General features: G+C 55.7%; 5 protein-coding genes across 5 annotated transcripts; 3 read left to right on the top strand and 2 right to left on the bottom strand.

Moving 5' to 3' along the window:
• Positions 1 to 909: 909 nt before the first annotated feature.
• Positions 910 to 2,889, top strand: DED1 (ATP-dependent RNA helicase DED1; the record flags this gene model as incomplete). The annotated part of the gene is made up of 5 exons (XM_037327367.1): positions 910 to 1,193; positions 1,240 to 1,433; positions 1,487 to 1,924; positions 1,978 to 2,472; positions 2,525 to 2,889. The coding sequence occupies 5 exons, from the start codon at positions 910 to 912 to the stop codon at positions 2,887 to 2,889; spliced, it is 1,776 nt and encodes a 591-aa protein (XP_037174751.1).
• A 3,732-nt stretch (positions 2,890 to 6,621) lies between these two features.
• Positions 6,622 to 11,280, bottom strand: DNF1 (Phospholipid-transporting ATPase DNF1; the record flags this gene model as incomplete). Its single annotated transcript, XM_037327366.1, has 3 exons — positions 6,622 to 7,564; positions 7,616 to 10,791; positions 10,855 to 11,280. The coding sequence occupies 3 exons, from the start codon at positions 11,278 to 11,280 to the stop codon at positions 6,622 to 6,624; spliced, it is 4,545 nt and encodes a 1,514-aa protein (XP_037174752.1).
• Positions 11,281 to 18,813: 7,533 nt separating this feature from the next.
• On the top strand, positions 18,814 to 21,354 carry CGCA056_v012121 (uncharacterized protein; the record flags this gene model as incomplete). The annotated part of the gene is made up of 2 exons (XM_037327365.1): positions 18,814 to 20,655; positions 20,704 to 21,354. The coding sequence occupies 2 exons, from the start codon at positions 18,814 to 18,816 to the stop codon at positions 21,352 to 21,354; spliced, it is 2,493 nt and encodes an 830-aa protein (XP_037174753.1).
• A 198-nt stretch (positions 21,355 to 21,552) lies between these two features.
• vma-4 (V-type proton ATPase subunit E) lies at positions 21,553 to 22,412 on the bottom strand (the record flags this gene model as incomplete). Its single annotated transcript, XM_037327364.1, has 3 exons — positions 21,553 to 21,703; positions 21,770 to 22,278; positions 22,383 to 22,412. The coding sequence occupies 3 exons, from the start codon at positions 22,410 to 22,412 to the stop codon at positions 21,553 to 21,555; spliced, it is 690 nt and encodes a 229-aa protein (XP_037174387.1).
• A 1,462-nt stretch (positions 22,413 to 23,874) lies between these two features.
• Positions 23,875 to 25,653, top strand: CGCA056_v012119 (putative magnesium transporter NIPA8; the record flags this gene model as incomplete). Its single annotated transcript, XM_037327363.1, has 2 exons — positions 23,875 to 23,916; positions 23,992 to 25,653. The coding sequence occupies 2 exons, from the start codon at positions 23,875 to 23,877 to the stop codon at positions 25,651 to 25,653; spliced, it is 1,704 nt and encodes a 567-aa protein (XP_037174761.1).
• Positions 25,654 to 27,606: the final 1,953 nt, after the last annotated feature.

Below are 27,606 nucleotides of genomic sequence, written 5' to 3'. Positions count from 1 at the left end.
CCCCCTTCCTTCCACATGACGCCCATGACGACTGCCCTTCTGCCCTCTTTCACTCTTGCCCTGTTGATTGCCGCCTGCCTGTCTACCTGCCTGCCTGTCTCGACGCGACGACCCTCGGGCCACCCGCCTTGCCGCGCGCCCTTCCTCCCTCCGATATTTAATTTCTTCCCTCCTCCAAGATTCAGACTTCTTTCTCTTTTCTTCTCTCCACACAACACAGCCTTTCGAGACGGGAGGTTCACATCAGGAGATTTGCCTGTCTTCAACAACATCGTCAAGCATCACGAGAGGTAGGTTACCCCCATTTCTTCAGATCACCATCACCATCGCCATCATCACGTCTTCGTCCATCTTGTCTTCATCAGATCAAAAGCGCCACTTCGTGATCCTTGGCTTGGGTGCTTCTCGTTTCGCAGGCCATGCCTCTTTCCTCCTGCAGACCTTTCCTGGCTTCCCTCAAACCCCCGCATCCCTCCTTCCCAGACCCAAGCACACCTCACTTTCCTTGCGCTTCATTAGGGCGTTGCAGTCTTTCCTCCAAAAATACAGTCTCGAGTTGGGTCCTGGAAATTTTCGTCTCGCTTCCATCCGACAGCTCTCTGCACTGCCCCTTTCCTTCCCGCTTACTTGCCCGCCGAAGCTGCTTCAATCCTTTTTCCCTTTCTCATCCAGCCTTTTCGGTTTTCTCCTCAACAATTCCATCCTCAACGTGTTCTGTGCGCGTTCTATCCTTCCTCGGCTAAAAAAAGTCAGCCGGAAGGATCTCGTCCAGTCTTGCCTGCGGTCATCAGATCAGTCGCCCTTCACCGCGTTCTTGACCATCACTCAACCTTGGTAGGTTCAAAACCCAGACACTTTTGCTTTGCTTCCCACTGCTAAATTCTACTTCTTTCCAGCAACTCCATCGCCATGTCGTTCTCCGTCGGTGAGATGGAGGCGGCGCTGCCTGCCGCCTCTGAGAAGCCTGTCGCCCTTGACGCCGAGGGTAAGGAGTGGTCTAAGCCCGAGAAGTACAACTACGAGGAGACGGCCCAGTCAGGCCCGATCGAGAACGGCAACTGGGAGGGCAATGCTGCCATCTACGAGTGGGACGAGGAGTACGGTGAGGTCGGTCCTCAGCACCCCGAGCTTGAGCTCATGCTCTTTGGTGACCCGGCCACTCGCCGTGACCACTCCGGTCTTGACTTCACAGCGTAAATATTCTTCCAAAAAGTCATAGATTGAAGCTGACATTCCTAGCATCTCCGAAGTTGAGGTTCACCAGGAGGGCGAAATTCGCGTCAACCCCATCGATTCTTACAAGAATGGCGGTCTTCACCCGGTCATGCTCGAGAACATTAACCTGTGTGGCTACGACGCCCCCACTCCAATTCAGAAGTACACGATCCCGGCCATCCACAAGGGCCTCGATGTCGTTGCCGTCGCGCAGACTGGTCAGTCTTCTATCCTAATGATGGTGTCTTCCACACACTGACTCCCTACTCAGGCTCTGGCAAGACCGCCGCCTACCTGGTCCCTATCCTCAACAAGCTCATGGGCAAGGCGAAGAAGTTGGCCGCTCCGCGCCCCAACCCTGCCTCGATTCAGCTGGGCGAGGCTTCCGTTCGCGCCGAGCCCTTGGTTGTCGTGGTCTGCCCTACTCGTGAGCTTGCCATTCAGATCTTCAACGAGGCGCGCAAGCTGTGCTACCGCACCATGCTTCGTCCTTGCGTCGCTTACGGTGGTGGCCCCATTCGTGACCAGATTCAGCAGCTTGGAAAGGGCTGCGACGTCCTCATCGCGTCTCCTGGTCGCCTTTGCGACTTCATCCAGCGTCCGGACGTCCTGTCTCTGCGCCGCCTGCGCTACATGGTGTTCGACGAGGCTGATGAGATGCTTCAAGATGACTGGCGTGAGGAGTTCGACGTCATCATGACCGGTGGTGGTAAGTCTCGCCCTGATCTTATTCTACGGACCAAAGTTTGACCCCTTCCACAGAGCAGCAGGAGGGGAACATCAAGTACATGCTGTTCTCCGCCACCTTCCCCAAGGCTCTTCGTGACCTTGCGAAGGAGCATCTCAGCACCTCCTCCAGTGTCCGCATCAGCGTTGGTCGTATCGGCAGCACTCACACCAACATTCTTCAGCGCGTGATCGAGGTCGCTCCTTTCGACAAAAAATCGAAGTTGAAGGAGCAGATTGAGTCTCTCGCTGCCTGCCGCACCATCATCTTCGTGAACAGCAAGCGTACCGCTGACGAGCTTGACGACTACCTCTTCAACATGGGCTTTCCGTGCACCTCCATGCACAGCGACCGTACCCAGCTGGAGCGTGAGGCTTCCATGCGTGCTTTCCGCGCGGGAAAGGCTCCCATTCTCATCGCCACTGGCATCAGCGCTCGTGGAATCGACGTGAAGAATGTCAAGCATGTCATCAACTACGACCTGCCTAGCATGGACCATGGTGGTATCGAGGAGTATACCCACCGCATCGGTAAGACGCACCCTGACTAGTATGACCTTTTGCATACTGACAAAACATCCAGGTCGCACTGGTCGCATGGGTCAGCGTGGCATTGCTACATCCTTCTACACTGAGCGTGATGAGCCCATTGCCAGCGTTCTGGTCCGTACCCTCATGGAGACCAAGCAGGATATTCCCGAGTTCCTGGAGCCTTTCAAGCCCACTGGCAAGGGTCTTGAGAACCTGAAGTTCGAGACCGAGTCGGACTTTGACCCTGAGGAGGCTGGCATTGCTCACCTCGGTGGCGGTGACTGGGGTGGTGACGACGCTGGTGGTGACGCTGGCGGTGACTGGGGTGGTGATGCTGGCGATGATGCTGGCGGTAACCAGACAACCGAGGCTCCCGCCTGGGGTGCGTCTGCCGGTGCCGGTGGCGATGGCTGGTGATTGGTGTTTGGACATTTCGGTTCGGAAGTTTAGAGGATTTGAAGGTAGCTTGCCCACAGACTATTCGGAATGCTTTGGTGGATTTTTAGACGGCCAAAAGGAATAGGGTCTGGAGGCAACTAATCATAATTCTCTCGCGCATGTTTTGACTGTTGGCTTTGGTGATATGTCTGCAATGATGGTCCTGTTACAAGTTGTCCAAGCTTGAGAACAGCTACGGCTCCTAGATCCTATTGAACTGACGTCTACGCCACACCTGTGATGCGACCGTATACCTAGATCCACGACAGGAATTTGTGAGGACACCACCTGGAAAGGCACAGTCACGCAAGATGAGACAGAGCGAGGATTCGAATACAGACCAAACAGCTTTTAATTACCAGGTAGTAGAATATGCTTTTCGCCGCCTCTCGCCATATTAATATGTGTCCATCTACCGTCTGTCTAGGATGCTCTAAGAATCGTGAATCATACGTCTCCACTCCTGTGCTGTAAATCAAGCATTCTTCATAATGTCCAACAGACCCTTGATCTTGCCAACAAGACCGATAGCGTATCCCACGCCGACGACGCCCCTCGTGAACCTCCAGCTCCGCTCCTGGTCCGGCACTGGATACTTGACGGGGGGCGGGATGGCGGTGCGGACACCCATCCAGCCGAAGCGGTCTGCGCAGATACTCTTGACGTTGCAGAGACCCCGCAGGCCCTCTTCACCGGCGAAACGTCCGTAACCGGAACCGCCGACGCCACCAAAAGGAAGCTGGACGGCATAGGTCGCGCCAAAGTCGTTGATAGCCACCATGCCCGTCTTCAGGCCGTCGACAACGGTGCGGAGGACGGGGTCGTTGTCACCGCCAAAGATCGAGGCACCAAGGCCGAAGTCGGGAGCATTGGCAACCGAGAGAATGGACTCCGCGTCAGGACCAGGCGTGCGCATAATTGTCATGACGGGACCGAAGCACTCCTCGTTGGCAATTTCCATGTCGGGAGTGACGTCGACGAGGAGAGTAGGGGTGAAGTAATGGCCCTTGGGGTGTTCGGGATGGACGTGTCGTTTGCCGCCGGCGAGGAGACGAGCGCCTTGCTTAACGGCGTTGTCGACCAGGGACTCTAGCCGGGTGAAGGAAGCATCCGAGATCATGGCGCCGACATCCGCTGTGGGGCCGAGGCGGAGGGCTTGGACTTTGGGGGCGAGAGTAGCGACGAGTTGTTCATAGAGTTTAGGTGTAGCAATGATACGTTCGATGCCAATGCAGTTCTGCCCAGAGGCCTGGAAGGTGCCGCGCATAAGAATCTCAACAATACGCTTCAAGTCCTTTGCAGCGGAGTCGAGAACGATCGACGGATCTTTGCCACCCAGCTCTGCGATGACCGGTGTGAGAGACTTGGCGGCAGAGGCGGCAACCTTGAGGCACACGGGACGAGAGCCGATGAAGGTGATGTGCGAGATCTTGGGGTGGGATGTAATGTGATCCGCGTTGTTGGGCCAGCACGCCACGGTCTGAATCAGGGCAGGATCATGTCCATGGGCAACGAGGGCACCTCTGGCAATGCTGGTGAAGTACTGCGAGCTCCATGCCGTCTGCTCAGAGACTTTGACCAAAACGCCGTTGCCTGCAAATATGCTAGAGATGATGGGTCCGATGAGGTTATGAAAAGGGTAGTTCCAGCTCACAAGCGCACCGACAACACCGAGAGGCTCATACCGCACCTCGTTGCGCTTGTACGCCATCAAGAGGTTTGTAGGCCTCCGCTCAGGGGTGAGCGCCTTCTCACCGTGGTTCAGCGTCCATGTAAGCTTCTCGACAGTGACCAGAATCTCGCCCAACTGGGCGTCAACCATGGTCTTGCCAGAATCAAGGCAGGCGGCGCGGCAAATGGCCTCCTGGTTATCGAGGACGTGCCGGAGCATGGAACGCAGAACGCGGCGGCGCTCGCGGAAGGAGGTGTGCTTCCATTTGGCCTGGGCCGTATGGGCGGCATCGACGGCGCGGTCTATCGCAGCAGGTGTCGAGGGGTTGACGAAGCCGAGGAACTGGCCAGTGGCCGGGGCGTAACATTGAATTGCAGTGGTTCCGGAGACCTGTAAAAATCCATATCAGCCACGTTCAGGCGCGCTCAAAGCGTGGAGTACCCGCGTACCTTGATGTTCGTCTCCTCGACGATTGTATGCTTCTCGGGAAGCTTGGGTGGATCGACACTGTAGACGATTGCCTCGTCCTCGTTCCAGGACTTAGCCAGCTGTAGGAGCCAAATGCTCAAGGCAATTGCGAGTGCCGCGAAGGCATATTGAGGCGCGCCGGGTCTGCAAACAAATGTTCAAGTCAGCGGGTGCTTTGAGCAGAAAGTGGCGCCATTTGGCGGGCGGTAGCGTACGGGATAGCTTCGACGAAAGAGTTGAGCTTCTCAGCGACCTCGTCCCAAACCTCCGGGTCCATATTGGCGTTGAACTGTGCCAATGGTCACCAATTGGACTCTTGTCGACGATGCTTGTGAAAGTAGCCTGCGCGGTGTTGAAGTCGCGGTTGGCTCAGGTAGCTACTCCGTAGCAGACAGCCAAAATATTGGTGGTACTAGCGGACCCTGAATGAACGCCGCCGCATCGGATGTCCTCGGCCAAAAATCAGCAGAGCTCGGGGGAGCTTGCCCCGGTCCAGGGCCCCCGCTGATGTGGATATGATTTGGCAGGGGCATGGCGTTCGGTGCAGGGGTACCGCATCTCAGCATCGTACCTGCGTGCGGTGTGCGGGGGAACCACGTTTACTGGCGGTTTGTAACACCACGAGTAGGAAAGAAGAAACACGAGACTGGATAGATAATAGGGAGGGAGCGTTTTTCCAAGTTGCTGGAGAGCCCTGAAGTGTAAATGCTCTTCGCGCACCGAAGCAGGCAGGGCGGAGATAACTACGGGGAAGATAAGGCCTGCAGGAGGCAGAGAAAACAAATATCGCCACCTACAACAAGGCTGCATTTGATTACGATCTGTAATGGGTGTTGTATTGATGTTATGGCTGCTTCCGAAATTGGCCCGAAAATGATTTTATACCCTTATTCGAGGCCGAGACCAAGTCAAAGCGGCTGTGTTTGAGGTCGTCACATGGGAATAGGCATCTTTGGAAATATCCTGTTTTAACGATTCAAATAATGGCTGGCTTCTGTCCGCTGCTCATCTCCAAGCTACCCCTGAAATATTATGTGTTTTTCGCTTCTTTTTCCTCCTCCTCCTCCTCCTCCTCCTCCAGTTTGCGTGCGTATGTACAAAAGGCGTCAGCAGCTGGAGCTGCGCGCCATCACTTTCTTTGGCCCGCCCAGACAAAACGCCATGGGGCCGGCCTAAGGAGAGATCCCAGCACCTTCAAACGGACTGGTTCCTGGCGCCCCCTCTCAAATCTAGGATGCCCACCAAACTCGTACAAAACAATGCCATCCGAGTCTTCCTTTCCTTTGCCCTCCTTTGAACGCCGTCGCCATAGGAAAACCCTATAGAATGAGAAAAAGAAAGCCGAAAACGAATTCCGCGAAACCAATGAAAGAGCAGAGGCTGGGGTGGGGGTGAAAGCATCGGGTGTCGCTGGTACGCGACGGTGGGAACGTCGTAGATCGCTCATGCAGATCGTGATGCATCGGGGGATATCAACAAAACAGCAAAGAAACAAGGCCCTATTCGGAAGGGCATGGTGGATGTTATAATACAAGGAGTAACTTCGGTCGGTGGTTGTCAAGTCGAGGTGTCTATATGTTGTTGCTCTTGGTCAACGACAGACCTCTGAGCCGTCTCGGATGGAATCGGTCGCTGTATGATTGGCTAGACTCTATTCGTGAGAGACGAGCCGCCGAGGTGAAGTCGCTGCTCGCCTCGAAGCTCGCCCGGGTGCGATCCATCGAAGATCGCATTCGGTCGTAGGACGGTCGGGCTCGATCGTAGGAGGGGCGTACTCGATCGAATGAGGGCCGCATCGGTGGTGTCATATCGAGCGATTGCGTTTGCACCATGTCCATGGACTGCCGATGACCCGTGTAGTTGGTCCCGTCGCTTCCGTTTTGACTCCGTGGGTTGTGCGTCGTGTGTGTCGCAACTGAAGGTGGATAGATTGGCCTTCTGTCTTCATCCACACTGGCGTAGTGTATGTGCTTACCCTTACGCGAGCTAACTGACGAGTTTGACGGCGTCTTGCTCGCCGCTTCTTCTCCAACAACCGTTGCCTCGTCTCCCTGTGTGAGACGGGAGAACTTGCCTTGCCGCTCTTGCTCACGGATGATGTCGACGTCGTAAGGGAAGTAGACCTTCTGAATCGCCTTGATCGCGAATCGGGGGAATAGGCAGATGACGGGAACGATGAAGAAGACTGCCCAGAAGGACGCCTGAGCATAGATCTGGGGGGCAGCCTGGTAGAAGAACATTGATGACTCCGTCGCGGTGTAGATACCAGTGACGATGAAGATCATCAAGTCACTGAGGACGACGATAAGGATCATAACCCAATCCCAACGGTAAGTATTCATGATGGTGTATGCGTTGATTGTGACGACGGCAGGGTGTGCGATATATGCGCCGAGTCTTGTCCGGTCCTCGATGTTCAAGCCGTTCTTGGTGACAAAGCTGGTGCCTACCACCGTGAGGTACGGAATGTAGAAAACCATGACAGATTGGTAAACGCCGTCAAGCATGTACATCCTGCAAACCTATTAGCACCATATTAATTATCTCGCTCATGGTTTGACTTACCAGAATTTGGTCTGCGTCCATTCCAAACGCTCAATGCCTCGGCGGTAGAGCTGAGGCACTGCCAGAGAGACCTTGTCTGAAACGTCCTGATCCAACACACCCATAATGACGACCGGAACTGAGGTGAAGAGAAGGTTAAAGGTGAGGATGTAAGTGTACTCGTAGATGTACGTAACATCGAAGTCGCAGTAGATCTGGTACCAGAAGATACCCAAAACCCACACGACGTTCTTGTAGAAGAAGTTGGCGACAGTTTCTCCAAGGCGGCGGTACGACCAACGGCCGTGGACGAGAACCAAGCGTTGAAGGAAGCGGAACTGGGCAATGGCGTAGTCGGATGACATGACGGCTTGTCGACCTTCTTCACCAGCAATACCAACACCCACGTCGGCCTCTTGGATCATGGCGACGTCGTTGGCTCCGTCTCCAATGGACAGTGTCATGACGTTGAGGCCGTGCTTCACCATAGAGACGACGGCGGCCTTCTGGGCAGGACTCACACGGCAGCAGAGGACTGATCTGCATTGCTTGCAGAGAAGCAAGAATTTCTGCTTCAAGGCATCATGGAGAACCCACTTCAGCGTGAAGCCGTCGATGACGAGACCGTGGGTCGGGCCAGGTGGTTCGTGGTTCTTCTTCGCCTTGGCAAGATCGTCGTCATCGCCCTTCATGCCAAAGACTTCCAGGTACTTGTCGAGCTCCTGTTCAAGTTGACCGAGGAAATGGTGATCAGGTGTCTCGCCGGTCTCATCCTCCTCAACCTTGAGATGAATCAATTCCATGTCGTTGCTCAAGAGGTTGCATGAGAAGCCGATGTTGATAGCGGTCTCGACCTTGTCGCCAGTGAGAACCCACAGCTTGATACCAGCATCGCCGAGCAGTTCAATGGTGTCAGGAACACCGTCTTGTAATCTGTCCTCGATAGCCGTGCCTCCAAGCAAAGTCAGATCGCGCTCAAGCTGGTCGGCAACCTCCTCCATCTTCTCTTCACGGTTCTCCAAAGCGGATGCCGCAGCGTTGTACTCCTTTTGCCACTTTTGATATTGATCCTCGGTGAGCTCACGCTGAGCAATGCAAAGCGTCCGCAAACCCTCGCGGGCGAACATTTCAAGGTGCTCAGCGGTAATCTTGCGCAATTCTTGCTGCTCACCTCGCTTGAGGCGCGAGTAGATGATACTGTCCGCGCCCTTGCAGATGAGAAGAATGCGATCGTCGGGCATGCGCACAATGGCACTCATTCGCTTTCTGCTCGAGTTGAATTCGATGGTGTTAAGGATAGGGTAGTGACGGTCGACGCCCATCACATTGAGATTGATGCCCTCGGAGGTGCTGCCCAAAACGGTGAAACCCATGTCGCGAGCCGTGGCGACCAGAGCGGCCTCATCGGGAGACTGAGCCTTGAAAATCATCTTGGGGGGTGAACCGGGTACCTTTTCGGCGATGACAGTGTGGCAAAGGGCGAGGCAGAGCATAAAGTGTTCGTTGGCGATCTGTTGCTCTTCTCCCGAGTCGCCGGCCAGGTCGGAAACATAATCAGGAGCGATGAACGTAACATCGTCGTCGTGCAAGTACGGGTTGTCGTGCAGGTTCCGGAGACCGTCGACAGCTCGGATTTTGGCGTCCGCGATCTCGGCTCGAGCTTCAGCAGCCTGCTTTTCCACATCCACGCCCAATCGTTTTTGCATTCCAGCCTGTGCCTCCGTGTACGCCTCTCCGTATGGCTGGCCATTGATAGTTGCCTTCTTGAATTCCATGACATTCTGGGTCAGCGTGCCGGTCTTGTCCGAGAAGATGTATTCGATCTGGCCAACATCGTCGGAAATATTCCAAGACTTCGGAATGCAAGGTTGGTCGAGCTTCTCATAATACATCTCGATGTCGCTGTAGATAAAGATAGCCTGGAGTAGTCGGACGATTTCGAGGGTGATGTAGAGAGCTATAGGAATCAAGTTCTGGAACACAATGATGGCGGCGAAGAAGGTAATGAAGCCAGACATGGGCGCACTGCCTCCAATGGATCCGAAGTCGAAGAAGTACAAAGAAGCGTCGGTCTTTGCCCAAGCGGCACCATTGATAAGGGCCGACAACAAACACAAGAGGAACAAGATGCCGAAGTTGCAAATGACGTTGAAGTTCATCTCGCGCGCAATTCTGGGGCGCTTACTGGGCGTAATGCCAGAATTGATCATAATCTTGGTGTCGTGTCCCGTGAAAACGACGACGCCGAGGGCCCATTCGGTGTTCCTCAGATTGCAACCGCGAAGAAGCATGTTGTCAATGGTCATGGGCTCGGTCATGAGCTCGGGTTCCGAGTCACCATCGAAGGTCTGATGCCATCTGATAGCACCATTGTACTTGTAAAGGTTAGGTTGAGGAGGCTCGCTCTCGATCCAGAATTGGGCCCGTTCACAGTCGCGCGCGTGCTTGAGCGACTTGCCGCAGCGAAGTGCCTGTCGAACCTTGAGGTTGGTCTCTCCATCGAGGTTTTTGGTCTCTACGTAACAGGCTCCGTCGGGGTCCGAGGTTGACAAAACGATGATGTCGGCGGGAAGTTCATCATCGTTGTAAATTCTCACGAAATCTCCGACCCTGAGGTCCTTCCAAGCGTCCTTGTGGAATCGAGCTTCGCCCTTGGTGGGCAGATTACGGTTCAAAACATCGCCCTTGCGTTGCATCATCTCCCTCGCTCGAAGATGGTCCTCGGGCTTCGGTACGTCGAGATTTTGGCGCGGCTGAGGAGAAGGAACAGGCGTCATTTGGATGTCCTCCCTAGCAGAAACGAAGGAATCCCGGGCGGATCTGGGTGAGTGGTAGGAATCGCGTGGTGCGTGGGTTTCGATCGATGGTCGTGGCGCGTCTGCTGATGCTTGCGGAGCTCTCCGTCTCGCCATTTCCTCCCTCGCCTTCTTGGACCAGAGACTCTCGATAGTGTGCCAGATCATGCCGAAGAAACGAGAATTGGCCTTCTTGATGCGTCGCCACAGAGAAATGTTGTCCTCCTCCACGTTGACGTTGTCCCATCCTCGCAGACGGTGGACGGGAGCGTTGTTGAGCTCGATATCGAGTGCGGTTCGACGGTAGTCTTCAATTGCATCTTTGATTGCAGTAACGGTGACGATGAAAATCAAGGGCACCGCGCTGAGGCCTGGGTTTTCACCTCCGAAGATGGGGAAGAACTAGAAGAGGTTGGAAACGGTTCAGCGGACACAAAAGAGGAGAGAGCCTCGAATCTGACTTACCACCAAGATAACGAGGAAAAGGAAAAACACGTTGGCAATGTTTTGGAACTGGAACCACAAGTTTTTCGGAACAAAGCTTAGGGGTGTATACTTTGCGGTGCGAATCTTGTTCCTCGTGAAGTGCTGTGAGGGATGGCCCTCCTCATCCTTGAGTTCCGGGGGCAAAGGGAGGTTGAAGAATAATTTACGACCGCCATGGCCGTCGTCCTGCTCGGCAGCCGTGTGATCTGTCTGTAGCGAGTCGCCGCCGCCTGAGCTGCGACTCTTTTCACTGTTCTTCTTCTTGTGGTGGGCGCGGTTCATTAGAGAGAGCCTCTTCTTGCTACTGCTCTTGATCGTCATTTTGCGAGTAGCCCATCTCGTACGCAGGGTGGGATTCTCGGGATCGGGCGGAGGAGGACCGGCTTCGCCGTTGACGGATGCCATCGTGGCCTCGTTGTGTGCGGGCGAGAAGCCCGATCAACCCGAGTTGTCCTCCAGGATGGCCTCGTCCGGCGGCAATGTTGGTCCCGATTGGGGAGGGGGGACTCGGTGATGGTGCGGCAGTCCAGATCGGGTTGACTGCAGTTCGAAGGGTGAAATTAAATACGGTTGATGATGCCTAGGACGTTGTGAGAGGAAAACGAGTGACCGTGGATGTTCAGCGTAACGTCGTCGTCGTTGTCCGTCCGAGGTTGGGTGTTGTGGTGTTGGTTGAAGAGAGCGTGGTTCGTGCGAGGGAGTAGCAGAATTGGAAGGGAGTGGTCGGAAGGGGGCAAGAATTATTTTGGCAGAAGGGGCCGGGAGGCGCTGTCGCGGTGTTTGATGACAGCGTTACCCAAAAACCCGCTGAGAGGGGGTGTGTGCTGGGTACTGGGGGGAGGGACTGGGAGCGGTGTTATGCTGGGGGGGAGAGGGGAGGGGGGGATGAGGTATGTACCCCGAGTCACCCTTTACAGAACGGCGTATAAGTACAGAGGAGGAGCTGCAGTGTGCAGCGGTTGGGCGGTGCTTGGGGTGAGAGGATGAAAGTTATCCAAGGCTGGATAAAATGCGCCAAGGAGATACATATGGGCATCTCGCTCTTACTTAAGGCGCAGGCATACATAAGGTACCTACACACACTACTTTTTAGACACCCACGCACACACGCAGTACACTTGGCAAGGGGGAAGGAAGCGGGACGGGAGGTGCGGTACCTTAGGTAGTTGGCAAGCGGTACGTATCGTGCAGCTACCTACCTAGGAGAAAAGCAGGGTACTTGGAAGGAGTGTGGCGGTGGAAGTATCTCGCCCTACCGTTAGGTGGCAGTCTGTAGCAGAAACACCCTAACCAGGTACGGTCCTTGAGCACCTCAGATCAGGTACCTGTCTTGTAAATTGGTTCCTGTCTGCCTACCTATGAACTGTCGTCTGGCTCGGCGGTGCTTTTTCTTCCCATCCCTCTCTGCGAGGCTGTCCGGCTCATCGTGGACTCGTGGCAGACAGCTGAGGTCCACCGTCCACGTTTCCAGCAGAGTCTTACGAGTTACGGAGAGACAGTGTATCATGGAAGATTCGTAGGGAGGGGACCACATCTCGCTCACTAAGTCCGGAGAGAGGGAGGCCGGCACGGGATGGAGAAAGGGAGGAGGATGACCGACGAGGGAATAGGAATAGGTTCATCGGGGGACGGGCGTCTGACAAGGGCGAGGCCGAGCAGCGGCTTCCGTCCTGCGTGCTGTACGCAACGCAGGTAGGGTAGAACCAGTCAATCAGAGCCGATGAGAGGACGATGGGCGAGAGAAAGACTGGAGAAAGGAGCGCGAGATGCAACCGAAGCGCGTGCCCGTAGTGTCCGCAAAGCCCGCAGTGCCGCGTCGGCCGGGCGAGTTCCCACCTCTCTCACACCTTTTTTTTCCCCTCGTCCTGCTTTGCAGTCCCGCAGATGGAGTGTTGTAGATGCACCTCAGGAAGAGCAGAGTGTGAGAGAAACAGCTGGTGGTGGTGAGGTGCTAAGTGGTCACGGTAACAATGGATGGAATCCATCGCAGCAAGCAGTAGCGTTCCTGCTGCTCCGGGAGGGAAAATATCCCAGATGGGACGGAGGATGATGCAACGCGAAAGTCACTGGCTGTCACTCGTTCGCGATCAACCCGCCTCCGCGCTGCAAGATGGTCATGCCAGGTACATCGGGGATACGCAGCGACGACGGTCGTGGAGTGGCCGCCCGCCCGGATGGCCCGGGGACTAGCAAGACTCCACGTCCGACCTTGGACTTTTAGGGGAGGTGGTTGTACAGCGCTAATACTGAGGGCAGGTAGGTGAAGTGCGCATCCCATCCCCATGATCCATCCCGCCCATCCCTTAGTTGTCTCGCCGAACAGATCAAATTTGACTTGACAAGCACGACGTGCCCGCCAACCCGCCCAGAAACCGCCATGAACGCTGGCAAATCGCCTGCAGCACGCAGCTTGCAGAGCGCTAGCGTCTAGGGTAGTCGGACTGGCGGTCGCTCCCAGAGTCCCCAAGTCACCGCTCTGAGTCTGCAGTGCGGTCTGAGGTGGATGACGGATGTGCGCAATTGGTAATCAACCCACGACCCTGTCCTGTCATGGGGGCGCCGGGGGGAGGGGAGGGATGCGATTGCGCCGTGAGAAGTGCCTCATTTTCGCTACCACGGTGACAGCAGAACACCACCAAGTCAAACCAGGATCTTGCTATGGCTGGACCCTTCTGAGGTCGCTTGAGTCGCTGGAGATCCCAAGACTTTTTGTTCTAGTCTGGCTCGAGGTGGCAACTGGATGTGCTCGTCTACAACATCGTATCGCTTGGGGGGGGGGACGGGACGCCTTGATTTCGATAATGCTATGGATACCGACGGGAGTATATCTGTCTTTTCTAGTCGCAATAAACTAGCATCGGGCTCCAGAGATTCTCATGCTACCTTACCTTACTTTCCACGACCCTTCTCTTGCCTTTCCCTGGATTCACGCCTAGATCCCTTGCCTTTCAAACTGTCGCAGCCACTTGATAATGTGAGTTGTGCATGAGAAACAAGAAAAGAAAGGCAAAGCGACATCCGGTGGTCTTCGTCTGTACCGCGCAGTGTGTACGTACAGTACAGTACCTTACCCTCTGCACCCCAGTCGTCATTCCATTTCGAGCTGTCCCGACCAATCACCGCCGCCAAATCTCCGGCTTCTTCATCTCGCCGCAACGATCCCTGTCGGTCGCCTACAACCTTGCTACTCAGCTGCTTTACAATCAAGCACCACGGATTTCTGCCTCTGCCTCTGCCTCTGCTTGTTGAGCTGATGACGGACAATGGCTCATCGGCAGCTTCAAGCAAAACGCTAGGAGCGAAGCAACACCGGACCAAACCAGCACTGAGCGGACCGTGGCCGTGGCCCCGAGCTTGCAATGCAAGGTCTTACTGTTAAAACCAATCAACGCAGTCCGGCGCATCGTCTCGTCAGTCAATACCCACCCCCGACGTATCGCAAGCCGACGATGAGGAGAGGAACATGACATGGAACAATCACTGCCTCCTCCGTTTTACCTAACGGTTGAGCGACATTCTGCCCAACTACCGTTGTTGGACCAGTGGTTGCTCACATCAGCACTTTTCCATGTTCCTGCTCGTTGCGACAAGCCTGGTACATCCTATGTGCTTACTGCTATCTCCGGAGAACATCATTATCGCGCTAATCCAGCCGATCCGGATCCGAACCAAAAACCAATTCAAATATCTGCGACAAGACCGCCCCGAGGACTCAGGACCAAGGTGCAGGAGCGGATTTCTACTAAGCGCACCGAAGCCGCCCTCGCATCGTAGGTGTCTGAATGCGTTTCTGCAAGCGGCGATGCGTTGCCCTGCATCCTGCTCCTGGGTCTCGGCTGCCGTGGTCTGCATTGCACAACCTTTACCTATCCTTCTCCCTTTCCGGCCGCCGAATAAAACAAACATGGATGCAGGAGCCTTTTAGGCACGGAGAGCACAAGAGTATGCATGCACGCGATCAATTGGCGGATGGATTAGCATAGCCTAACCTCTGCTTACTGACCCAGCCCAACCGTGTGCTACCTAGCAACAACATTACATGCTGCCCACCACGAGGCAGATCTCTCCTCTACTTAGTAGTACGCCGTACTGCTGCAAACCAGAGCGACAACTACAACACTGCCGACTGGCACCTTGGAACGGGGTTCCCTCTTCATTCCTCCTCGTCCCAGGCGAATCCCGACCTCTGGGCGGCAACTTGTCGAACCTGACCGTCGCAGTGGCCCGCGGTGAGCCAGCGGTCCGGGATACACCCAAACCCAGCTGTTGCGTTACAGTTGTCCACTCCTGCGTTGCACGCCGTGCTGCTTGCTGATCTGAAGATTGAGGCTGAGCCTCGAACCGTGTTTATTACGGGAAGCAATCGTCGTCATCCTGACCCCCTTCCAATGCCCATCCATCGTCCGTCCCAACCCATGTGGCCCTTACACACGCAGGAAAGGGGGGGAGGAACGGTTCCAGACGCAAGACGCAGGCGCACACGCGGGCCCTCGCTGGGCCTCGCCAAACATTGGAGAAGCTGGTGTTAAATAACGACCCATACTTGCCCCCCCAAAGGAGAAATTGGCCAAGCCTGTGTCAGCCAGGGGAACCCGCGAGAGGTGAGCGAGTCTTTTCCCACCCCAGAGTCGCAAAGTGGCACCCAAGTCTTGTCTTGATGACCGGCGGAGCACGAAACCCGGCGCCTTTTGATGAGCCACCGATGGCCGATGGCCAACTCCAGCCTCTCTCTTCGCAACTTCTCGCTGTGGACTCCGCTCCGTTTCTTGAAATTCGATTGAACCTCAAATAGCAAGCGACCAAGAGGCTCCATCCGTTGGCCCTTGATGGTTCCAAGTGGGAAAGAGAAACGGGTCTCAGGGTTGCATCGTACCCACGGCGCCCGGACAAGATCGCGAATCTTTGCGCCTGTGCCACTAGGGCCTGTTGGGCGTGCGGGATTGAGATGCGCGGTCGACCAAGCCGGTTCCTCACCTGAGCCAAGCTTTCTTTGGTCTGCTGTGTCAAGTTACAGAAGCAACGCTCACGGCCAGACCACCTCCTCTACCGGCGCAATGGGAGGGGGGAAACAGCTTGGGGCCGTGTGAGGCTGCAGCATAATAGCATAACAAGACATAAAAAGTCAGACACACAATCGCATTGCAACATCTGCTTGTAATCCTCCGTTGGCGCAATCTGAGCAATCTGATTCTGAGGCTGAAAGAGATGGCAAAGCGACCCGCGATGAGGCGATCCTATCCAGATCCCCTCCTCCCCCCCCCCCCCCCCCCCCTCCACACAACCGTCCTAGCCACACGGGAAGGGCAGCTTGAAACAAATCTACAGCCGCTACTCTGTACAATACACAGTAGAGGGCACTCAGTCAGTCACTCAGCGCACCTCGGCAGGGCCAACCCTCCCTCCTCACGCTTGCTCTTGGCAGCGACTTCCGGGATGACCTTTGCTCACAGATCTGTCCGTGTTCTCCTTTTGCGACGGGAAAAGAAGAGTAATGCTTGAATGAACTGCTCACCGCAACCAGGGGACACCGTCGTCGTCGGCCTCGGCAACGGTTGTCATCGTCTAGGGGTGTCCCCTGCGTTCTTCTTTTCTTCCTTTCCAATCACTGGGGCGTAGGTACGGTCACTGCGCCGTAAAAAACCACCCGACCTTGTTGCCCCCAGGCCCAGGGTCATGCCAAACCCGGGCCGGCCAGCATTGCCAGCAGGTTAGCTCCAAATCTCCCCTCTGCCCATCAACACGCAGTCTGGCCATTCAGTCGAGTCCATCTGCGAGGGTGGCTCCACCGTAGGAGTTGTCAAGCCTCCGAGTCAAGGGGCGCCCACTGGCAATCAGCGTGCTACTACATCGCAATTGGACTATGGAGGAATAGTGGAGGGAAATGCGGACGGGCATTCGGGGCTTACGACATGCCCATTCGGAGGTAGGACGGGGAATGGCGGGCCTTTGCAGGGGATGCAGCCAGCTTTTCTTGCAGCTCTTCTGGCGAGTTTGCGGCATGCTTCCACGGCGCATACGGAGCTCATTGCGCGCCGAGGACGAAGAGGAGGGTGGGGGATGAGGAGAGATTAGACCTCACACGCCGAGCCCTTCATCGCTGCAGGCCTTCCATGAGATCCATGAGGAACGACGCACAAAACGGACGGCACGCGACAGACCAGATGCCAAACATATGACAGGTGGCTCTTACTGATGGCGGTTGCTCTGCTTGTCTGCTCTGCTTCCTGGGCTCTCGCTCTGGAATTCTTCCAAGTCGCGTCTTGTTACACGAAATTTGCGCCGGGGATTTCGTGCGACTCAGACTCAAACGCGGAACCAATCTGACCCAACGCTCACATTCCTCCACGCCCGCCAGATTGGTTGGTCTCATCCAATCCAGAGGGCAACTCGAACTTAGCCATGCCCCTCCCGCAAGAAACAGACGGAGGACACCGGATGGGAGGCGGGAAGGCAGGATGTGGCCTTGAGTTGGGGAGCCCACGCCACTGGCTTGCCCTACGCTCGCCGGTGGTGCAGAGAGAGAAGTATGCCCATCCCCAAACCTGAGGTCGTCGAAGTAGCAGGAGGTTGGGCTGGGCGGCTTACACGGGACACACGGGTCGAATTAACCTTCTGGGATGATCGCTTTGATCGCGGCCCAAGGTCCTGGAACAGGTTCATCGATGCACCTCTGACCCGGACCGCCGTTTCTGCGAAAGGGTTCCTTGAGCAAAATTTTGGTCCGATGACAAACTCGGCGTGGCTTTGGGAGTGTCCCGAGCGCCTGGGCAAGTCTGGGCCAGCGCAGTCTCCAGGCCGTGACCTTCCATCATCATGTGCAGCAAGAGGGCGGAGACAAGGGACGAGAACTACGCCGTAGACAAACTCCCAGGCCATCCATACTTTCCCAGAGCCGCCCAGGAAAGTCCCAAACTGCGCCGTCATGCACTGCGACCACCGTGACCACGATGTCCCCTATTCCGGACTCCTTCCGACCCCTGAAACCGAAAATCTGAAGAGCATCGGTCTCCAACGGTTCGCGGCTGCTGGCAATCGTCGGGCATCTTCTCTTGGCCGCGTTCCTTTTGGAGGGGGGCCGGGAGTATGGAAAGCTCAGCAGCCCGCTTCCGTTCGTGCCGTCCTTTCTCTGCGGTCATGATCCTCGATTTGTATCAGGTCTCCGAGATTTTGGCATCCGTCGCCGGTGGTTCCGTAGTCGCATTTCGCATGCCGAGATGACTCCGCCGTTGCGGACACCGAAAGGGCCAGCCAAATCTGTTCGTCTGACAACGACATGCCGAGTCGAGTCGTCACCGTTGGCAAATTTCCTTACCGGTAGACATATATCAAGCCAGCGTGCATGGAGCAGGCGGCGCTTGCCTTCTTACAACGGCTTGATGCCTGCTGGCAGGTGTCAGTCGCAGTTGCCGTTCATTTGGGGGAATGTTGTAATCGCCTTTTGGAGGAGCATCCATGTCGCATCTCACCACATGTTGAAACGCGCTGAGGCTGCCACAAAGGGACCACCTGCGAATTCCATAGGAATGTTTCTCTTCGTCATTCAACGACCTGTCATGCTTTCAATCAATTACTACGCCACCGAGTTCTCCCCAGAAACCCAATGCCCATCGGAATTCTATTTGCGCCATATCAAAGAAAGGCTCCTGCTCGTAACAGTGTGATGACATAAGCAAGGGTGAGAAGATGGGAAAGCGTGCGGGCTTAAGTGGTTCCCCACTAAAATGGTCCGCCATTTGGCGACCGACGCGAAAACGGCCTCCTACGCGTCGGACCTTACACCGACGTCCTATTCCATCTGCACCGGCTTCATGCGCAATCATGTGACTGAGCTCATCAACATCGTCGCATTATACACCGTACACCTCGTCTGTCTCGTTCTGAAATCATCGGTGGTTTCTGCAGCGTTGTGCTTATCTGTCTGTCGGTGTAACCTCCGATATGGCACGTCCCAAGGGAAGCAGCGGCCAGGCTGCCGGCGCAACAAACAGTAACCGAGATATTAGGAGTTTCTTCGGTGCGAGACCAGCTGTCAAGAAGACACAAAACACCTTGACTTCGTCACAAGAGACCGGGGCCACCGGTGCTTCTTCTGCATCTCCGGCCTCGTCCCCAGGCGCTGAACTTCCGCCGACCGCATTATCCAGCACTCAAGTCCGAGATGTGAAGAAGGCGCCATCGCCAAGGCAGACGCAAGGCAAACGCAAACGGGCGTCCATGGTCCGGGACGAGAAGTCGAAGCCGCCAGCTGATCAGTCGGGCGATTCAATCACGGTCAGCGTGTCACCGCCCCAGCCTGCTCCAAAAGCGTCAGCAGCAGCCAGTCTTCACACTTCGACTTCATTATCTGAAATTCGCACCACATCCTCGCTCTTCTCACCGCAGAAGTCCTCGCTTCGCACACCCGGACGTAGGAGTTCGGGAACAAAGGACTCGAATATGCCGCCCTCCGGGCGGGCCACTGGCTCGGCGCGGAAGGTCCGGTTCAGTTCTGCGCCCTCCACGCCAGGTCAGTCTTCTGACGTTGAGGCGACGACACCAAAACGACTATTATTTTCGGGAAGCAAAAAGCCTGCAAGCGTGAGCCCACCTGAGGCACTTGCTGCAGACCTACCTTCGTTATCATCTTTGAAGAGGAACGACCTGCTCGGCACGCCCAAACGCGGCCAAACAGGACAGGCGGCAGGCAACGACACTCCTAGCAGCCTCCCATCGTTGCCTGACCTTCCCAGCTCTCCAAGTGAGCCAGTTTCCCCGTCGACAGCAAGAAAGCGTACTGCCCTGGACAGGGACGCAGTGATCAAGGGCTCAGATGACGAGGATGACGATGACTCGTTCTCGGACTGTTCTCTGCCAGATCTCGATATGTTGGGCCCGAGGAAACCAGGGGCAGACCCATGCGGCACGCCGCGCGCCAAAAGGAGGGCGATTATGGTTCACAAGTCGCCTTTGACAATTCAGCCGAAGCATAAGTTTGACTTCAAGACGTTGGATGCACACTCAAGAAGACACGACGTCAAGTTCGACAGCCCCAAGCGGGCGCCAAAGGTTGAGGTCAAGGACGAGATCATGGTGGACGCGAGCCCTAGCAAGTCTCGCCAGAAGCTGATTGAGATCGCCGGCGTCAAGACCGAGGAAGACGCAGACAAAGCGATGAAGGCGATGGAGCGAACCAACACATCGGGCTCCAAGACCAGATGGTACTTCTTCAAGGAGGTTGATGCTCAGACTCCTCTGCCCTTCCCAAAAAAGAGCGCGAAGGGGTCCTGGTCGTTCCTCGAAAAGGCAGGAACACGAGATCGACACATTATGTCTGGGATGCCTACCAGTCTGGCAGCGTCTATCGGCCTTCCTGATCAGCTCTACCTCTGGGCTCTGAACATGGTGAATGTCGAAAAGGTTGGCGTCCTGAGAGAGGAATACTGCAGGCTTGCCGCTGCCAACAAGAAACAAGTTAGACGTCTGATCACGCCTAAACAATTGTCAGAGGTTTTTCGTCAACTGGGTGCTGCGGATCATATAGGAGATGAAACGCTGCAGCCAGTTCGCGAAATCCGAGACATATACGAAGAGCGAGACTGGAAACCTCTCCAGTCATGCCTGGAGTGGCTTCATAACATAGCTCGATATCTTCGGCATGATACCATCGCGTACGCAGTCAATATGCTTCTACGTATGGCGGCTGATAAGATGGTCATCGAGAACCCGGACGTGCTGATGGCACATCAACTTGCCTTGGCCGAACTGGTGGACAATGTTCAAGATGGCGTCTGGAACGAATTCGTAAGTGAGCCTGCTGAACACGGGATTTCCCATGCTAACATTGCCTAGTGCACTGAGATTTGCTCGAGTCTCTATCATGGATTTGACAAGGCTTCACTGCGGATTCTCCCGCTCACATGCATGCCGGTCACCTCGTCAAAGCTACATGAGCTTCGAAGACGCTTGGCTGTCTCGTTCTTCCTCCGGGACGCCGCGCTTGCCGACCAGCACCCAGACACTACCATGTCCCTCCGCCTCGTCATCGCCCGGGTCAAGGACAGCGATTTCCAACTCAGCCGCAAGACCGACTACGCCGACCTCAAGGCGCAGGTCTTGCTCCTGGACATGGCGGTGGACAACGGCTCCTTCACTTCGAACAAGGATGACCGAGAACATGAGAAGAACTTCAACGCCGAGATAGATGACCTGGCTCAGCGTCTTAAAGCTATTTGGCGCGGCATCAATGACACGGGCGCGGCTAACTTGACTCGTACGGAGGCGAAGAGCGTACTTGAATGGGTCGGACAACGCCTGTCATACTCTGTTCGCACTAGGCCCCCACCAACACAGAGCATCTTTGGGGATCAGGGGCCATCTTCAGCCAAGAAGAGGAGACAGCAAGACTTTATGAAGAAGTTTGTGCACGGTCGTAAGAACAAAGAGGTCACGAAAGAAGAATCTTCGGACGCCGACGAGACGTTCGTGAGTGCATTAGGGTAATGATAATGCAATTGTAGTATAACGACAACTACCTAATACGCCAATGGTTGGCCACGATCATACAGCATCTAAGATACACCACAGGAAGGTTTCAAACAGGAGGCGTCAGGAGTCCTTCATGCAGCAATGGTTTATCCAGCCCAAGGAGGGGCTGAAGGGAGGGTTGCAGGGCGCATTTCGGAAAAGGGTTTGGTTACTTTAGTCGGTGAATCTGCGGTTGGGGTTCTTTCCAAACAGAGTCTGTCGCACGGCGGGCAAAGAGGTGTCCTGGAGAAGGTTTAGACGCTCCTCGAATGTGTTGTTGATTTCGATCTTTCCTTGTCCACCAATGATGAAGATTCCTCCGGCGCTGTTGATAGCGTTAGTGATGCTGTCAGATAAGATTCCACCATAATCGCGTGCGTATGTGACATACCTTTCCGCAGGCAGGGGCTCGGACTCGTCAATCTTGGCCGCGGTGTCCTTGCCAACCTCCTTCTTGTACTCCTTGGTCGCCTCCTCGATGGCCTTCTTGACGGCGTCATAGTCGGCTTTCCGCGCGCGGATCTGGACCTCGGGCTCGTTGAGGGCGTAGAGGCCCTCGAGGACAAGGTTCTTGAGGATGCCCTGGTACTTGGCCTTGTCCTTAGTGGCGGCGGCGAGCTTCTTACGGGCATCCTCAAAGATGTCGTCGAGGAGCTCCTGGCGGGCGCCGAGGACCTTGAGACGGGTCTTGTTGGTGACGGTGGAGCGGGTGATCTGCAGCGACATCTGGGCCTGCTTGAACTTCTTCTCGTACTGGGTGTCGATGGCGTCCGTCTCCTGGCGGACGAGCTTGGACTTTTCGATTGCGAACTCCTCGTTGGCCTTGATCTCGATCTCGCGGGCCTTTTCCATCGCCTCCTGCTTGATGAAGGCCGTCATCTTGCGGAGCTCCTGACCGACCTATTTGGAGGTGAGCCATTGCATCAGTATTTGACCTTGATTGACGGATGCGTTCAGAGGAGGCGCTGTCGTTGGGCCATAGAGAGAGGACGAGGGGAGCTTACTTGGTCGTCGGTCAACGGTGCGTGCGACATGTTGGCGGTTTGGGGGGTGTTGAGCGACTTTCTTCGATTAGGTTATCGGGAACGAGGAGGAGAGGATGCGATTCGGGATCGCGGGAAGGTCGGGATGAAGCTGAAGAAGCCGTCGAGGTCGTGGGGGGAGGGCGGATGGGGTGCGGGATGGAGAAGGGTCGTGGGTTGGATGAAGCTGTTGTTGACGAGTGTCGATGCTCCAAGCCGCAGCAGCAAGCAAGCATCACTGGACGTTCGGCGCCGGCCCAGCTCCAAGCCCAGGACAGGAACCGCTACCGCTACAGCAGGCAGGCAGTAGGGAACAGCCACAGCTGGCGGACACCACGGTGCACCTGTCTGACTGGCTCACAGCTGCTGCTGCACCAGTGGAACAGTTGCTCCACTTTGGATGCCACAGACCGAACTGGTCTGTGCGCGAGGTGCTCGCTCTGCTGCACCAGCCTCACTTCTCATCAGTCTGGGCCAGTGACATCACGCAGGGCCTTCTTGACTGGACACCTCTCTGAAGCAGCCCCCAAGGATGCCCCAGCATGACCAGCGATAAGATTAGCCGACAGCCGGCAGTCAGCTGAGGCCGGGCCGAGAAGCATCCGCACCGCCACATGCGCCATCATGGACCTCAGTGACCTTGGGTCCTGACCTGAATAATGCAAGGCGGGAGGCGGGAGGGTCCCCGACTGCGTGGTGCGTTCTGCGCTGCGTTGCGGCGTTAGTGTTCCTTGGGGCGCTCACTGGGGGTGTGGGTGCCTTTCCCCCCATTCGATTCGCAACAAGCCAGCAAGCAAATCAATGGAGAGCCGGCATGCCCAGCACTATTTGGGCCAGACCTGACCGACGGGACAGCGGGCGGCCATTGCGTCGTGCATTGCCAACGTACGTCTGTCTGGTGTTTCGAGCTGAGCCATGATCTAACAAAGTGTTCACCGACTCCGGCCATGTGGAAGCTCCGTATTTTATAACGCGCATTAAAAGTCCACGCAAACATCTTCAACAATCCTACCCCGTCTGGCGTTTCTGCGTCACTGACCGACCGAAACCGAGCAACGCGATCCGCCCCAGCACTACGTACAATCTCGCTGCAAGCTTGGTCTTGGTGGCTAAAGATCATCATTCGGCCGGGAGTGACCTTTTAGAAGTGGCGGGCTATTGGGCAACTTTGCAACCACCTCTGCGTCCCGCAACGGCTCATACTTTTGTCCCGTTTTCCTGAGCATTTCTCAACTACCCTCCTCCATCCGCAGAAGCGTCCGACCGCCCGAACCCCCCGACGTCGATTGCCATCCGGCCCCGGATCCAGCGAAGAGAGACACGGCACGAAAGCGCTAGCACAACAGGGAGGGCAAACGGTTGCGCAGATACAAGGGACAGCACGAGATAAATCCATGAGACCGACGGCCTTACGCCGCTGCTTCATTCTCGACCACCGCTGCCAGATGACCGACAGCTAGCTCTTGCGCGCGCAATGGGGTCCCTTGGCGGCATCTCCCCCGGGGGGACAATCGCCGTACGTCCACCTCCTCTTCATCTCACCTAGCCTGCATTCGTGACAGGCGACGCTAACACTTGAGCCTCTCTCCAGATCGGAATCATCGTCGGTCTCTTATCTACCAGCGTCCAGAGCCTCGGCCTGACGCTACAGCGAAAATCGCACATCCTCGAGGACGAAAAGGGCCCGCATGAAATACGCAGGCCGCCCTACCGGAGGGGCAGGTGGCAGCTGGGAATGGGAATGTTCATCGCCGCAAACCTGCTCGGTAGCTCCGTCCAGATCTCGACCCTCCCTCTCCCCGTGCTGTCGACCCTTCAGGCCTCCGGCCTCGTCTTCAACTCGATATGCGCCACCCTGATACTCAACGAGCCCTTCACGCGCTGGTCCCTCTGGGGCACCATGCTCGTCTGCGCCGGTGCCGTGCTCATCGCCGTCTTTGGAGCCATCCCCTCTCCTGCGCACAACCTCCAGGAGTTGCTTGGCCTGCTCGGCCGCCGATCCTTTGTAATATGGATGATCATGCAGGCTTTGCTTGTCCTCTCCATCGCCATCACCATCGACTGCCTCGACGCCTTCACGAGCCTCTCGACCAATTCGCGATTCCGCTTCGTACGCGGCCTGTCGTACGGCTGTATAAGCGGCATCGTGTCCGCGCACTCTCTGCTGGTCGCCAAGTCTGCGGTCGAGCTCATCATTAAGACGATTGCCGACGGCGACAACCAGTTTATTCACTGGCAGGCCTGGGTGCTGGTTCTCGCGCTGGTCACCCTAGCCCTGAGCCAGCTCTACTACCTCCACCGCGGCCTGAAGCTTGTGTCGACGTCGGTCTTATATCCAATGGTCTTTTGCATCTATAACATCATTGCCATTTTGGATGGTTTGATCTACTTCAACCAGACCGACCTTATCAGCCCCCTCCGCGGCGGACTCATTGCTCTAGGCACCGCCATCCTACTATCAGGCGTGCTGGCGCTATCATGGCGCCTTAGCGACGAACAACATACACCGGGAGTAGGCCAGTCTTCCCTGGCGCCCGGCTTGGGTCTCGTGGAGGACACCGAAGACGAGGAGGAGTCCCTCCTTGGCGGCGACGACTTGTACAGCCTTCACGAAGAGGACGACCCTCTACCCGTAACATACTCAACATTTAACGTAGCGAGCGGGGAGACAACCCCCCTTACGCCTAGCCGTCCAAAGAAGGGCAGGAGATGGCAAGAACGTGCCGAGATCTGGGGCGAGCTCGAGGATCGCGATACGTCAAGCCCGCCCATCTCGCGCAGGCGATCAAGCACGATGCCCGACATCACCGAGTCGACTTCCCTCCTCGGCCACCGCCGCACAAGCGGCACCCAACCCCAAACATCCTCTTCAGCAGAGGCGGGCCCCAGTAGCGAGTCCCCTTCGCAGCGTCGACCCGCAGGCCGCAGGCGGCGCAAGTCGACCGGGTTCCCGGGCTTCACGGCTCGCCGCCGCCGCAAGAGCCAGAGCAGCCAACCGTCCCTGCAGGAGGCGCTTGGGGGTATCTGGAAACTCAAGTGGTGGCGGGGGTCCGGCGGAGGCGACGAGGGTGCGCCGCCGAGCAGCAGCGGGAGCTGGCCCGTGTTCTTCCGCGACGAGGCGAGGCCAGAGAGCAGTAGTAGTGCTCACGGACCACGGAGGGGAAACGGAGGCGGCGGTGACGACCGGGCCCAACAGCATGATAGGGGGCGGGGCGGCGGCGGCGGCCGGACTAGTGATGATTCGCCTGTATGAGTATTGGAAAGCCACTTTGTCAGGTCATTATTCACTTTATCCTTTTTTTACCTCCTTCATTTTCTTTTCTTCATGCTTCATGCGAAATGTTGGCTGCCTCCTCCTATTTCTCCTCCTCGGCAGGTTGCCCCCTTTTTTTTTTCATCGCATGCCTCTCTCAGGCGTAATTCCCATGTGTACATTTTGGTGTGTGTGTGAGCGTGAGGCTGGCATGATGAGATTGGGTGACGGGTGGGCGTTTGTCCCTCAGTTGTTTCATCTAGAGTATATATACACGTGGGTTTCGGGGTATATCGTAGGATAGGATACCTGACCCACGTTCCGAGCTCCCTGGGGTATATCGTAGGATAGGATACCTGACCCACGTTCCGAGTTCCCTTGGCGAGACGGACTTTTTGACAGTATGATATTTATTGACCATTCTTTTCAAAAGAAGAAAGAAATGCAAAGCTTTGGCGAGGACTTTTTGTCTGTGAACTGTGCGATGTATGTGGTTGCTGTAGAGCTCATCATTCGAAGTCTCTCGCACGCTAGCCATTCTTCGCCATTTTCGATTCAAGCCTATGAGCAACGTTTATCTCTGCACCAAAGACCCCGTGGGATCTCTGTTTCTTTCAGGATCTAAGAGACAAATCCCTGTGGTTAATTTCGTTATTGCAATAATAGACGTCCTCGATTAAAGGTACTCGTAGGGAAAACGGGAAGGATATGCTGCCTGGCAGTACATGAGATAGTCCGGAGAATATCAACATGGCGCATTGGGTGCTGCTGGCACATGCCACTCGGAGAGGAGGCCTTCGTCGTGGATGAACCGGTATGGCTGTCTCTGCGGCCAGGACTTCCTCTTCCTAAAGAGCTTGTAGTTCAGCCAGGCAAATCCTTCCGCCAAGATGACCCACCCGGACGCAGCCTTCCAATCCCCAGCGCGACATTCCCAGTCCCGCTTGATCTTAGGGTCACTTCACTACCCAGGACATTCAGCCGCTTGCTAGTAATTCCCAAGGGATGTCTTCTCATCCTTCTCGTTGTCCAGGTTCTTACATACGATTGCTCAGGCTACAACCTGTGAGTTGTTCTTGAATGAAACCATGCAGCAAGGCAGATGAGCTCGCTTGGCCTCTTGGCTTCCTTGGCGCCTTTTCTCTAAGATCTGCGTGAAAGCATGCTATCTGGATCTCGACCGTGGTCAAATTGGCGAGCTTGGCAAGGGCTTTGACGATGACATCTTGTGGCGTCAGACCGGCTTCCCTTTTATGATCATGGCTCGGATCACTCGAGGACAGGGTGCTTCTGGGCAGGGGAAATTCGCCGTTGACAAAAGGATCCATCACTGGAGCCTGGATATGGAACTCGTCGAGGTCCCTTCTTCTGCCGACAGGTTTCGGTGGTTATGGTTCTGTGGAGGACGATTCGCCATCCATCCATTCTGATTGCTATAACTAAACACAAGGCAAACTTCTTTCTCGCAATTTACGAAGTTCGCTTTTAGCACGAGGGTGGTCGAGAGGTGGTTCTGTGCACAGAAATGTTCACTTACAGGTAGAATGGTTGACAAAGTCGAATCTCAACGCGATACAATTTTACTCCACGACAAATAATCGACGAATTTACAATTCAAAAGTGGGATCAAACACCGCCAGAAGTCGAGAAAGTTCCAAGCCTTCACTACCTATACCGGACTCCAAGAGAGGTTCACAGCCCATCATCATTCTACGTGCGGCTCTCAATCTATCAATAACATAGTTCGCACTAGCTAAAGACATGACAACGTCACGCGGAAAGTGTATGTGACGGCATGCCAAGTACGGTAAGTTCGGCACAACGGCGACCATCGGGCTGACTCGTTAGCGTCAACACGGTGACACGGAAGTGCTGAAGTCATCGGGGGTTCGTGCGTGTACGTACATATATTTCGGGTGGTGGTGGGTTGCCCATAGTCGGTGGCGCCGCAGA

Source organism: Colletotrichum aenigma, assembly GCF_013390185.1.
Source record: "Colletotrichum aenigma strain Cg56 chromosome Unknown KSG_Cg56_contig08, whole genome shotgun sequence".
In the NCBI taxonomy this organism is placed as follows: Eukaryota; Fungi; Ascomycota; class Sordariomycetes; order Glomerellales; family Glomerellaceae; genus Colletotrichum; species Colletotrichum aenigma.
The sequence above is the reverse complement of the archived record's forward strand: the minus strand, read 5'-3'. Positions and strand labels throughout refer to the sequence as shown.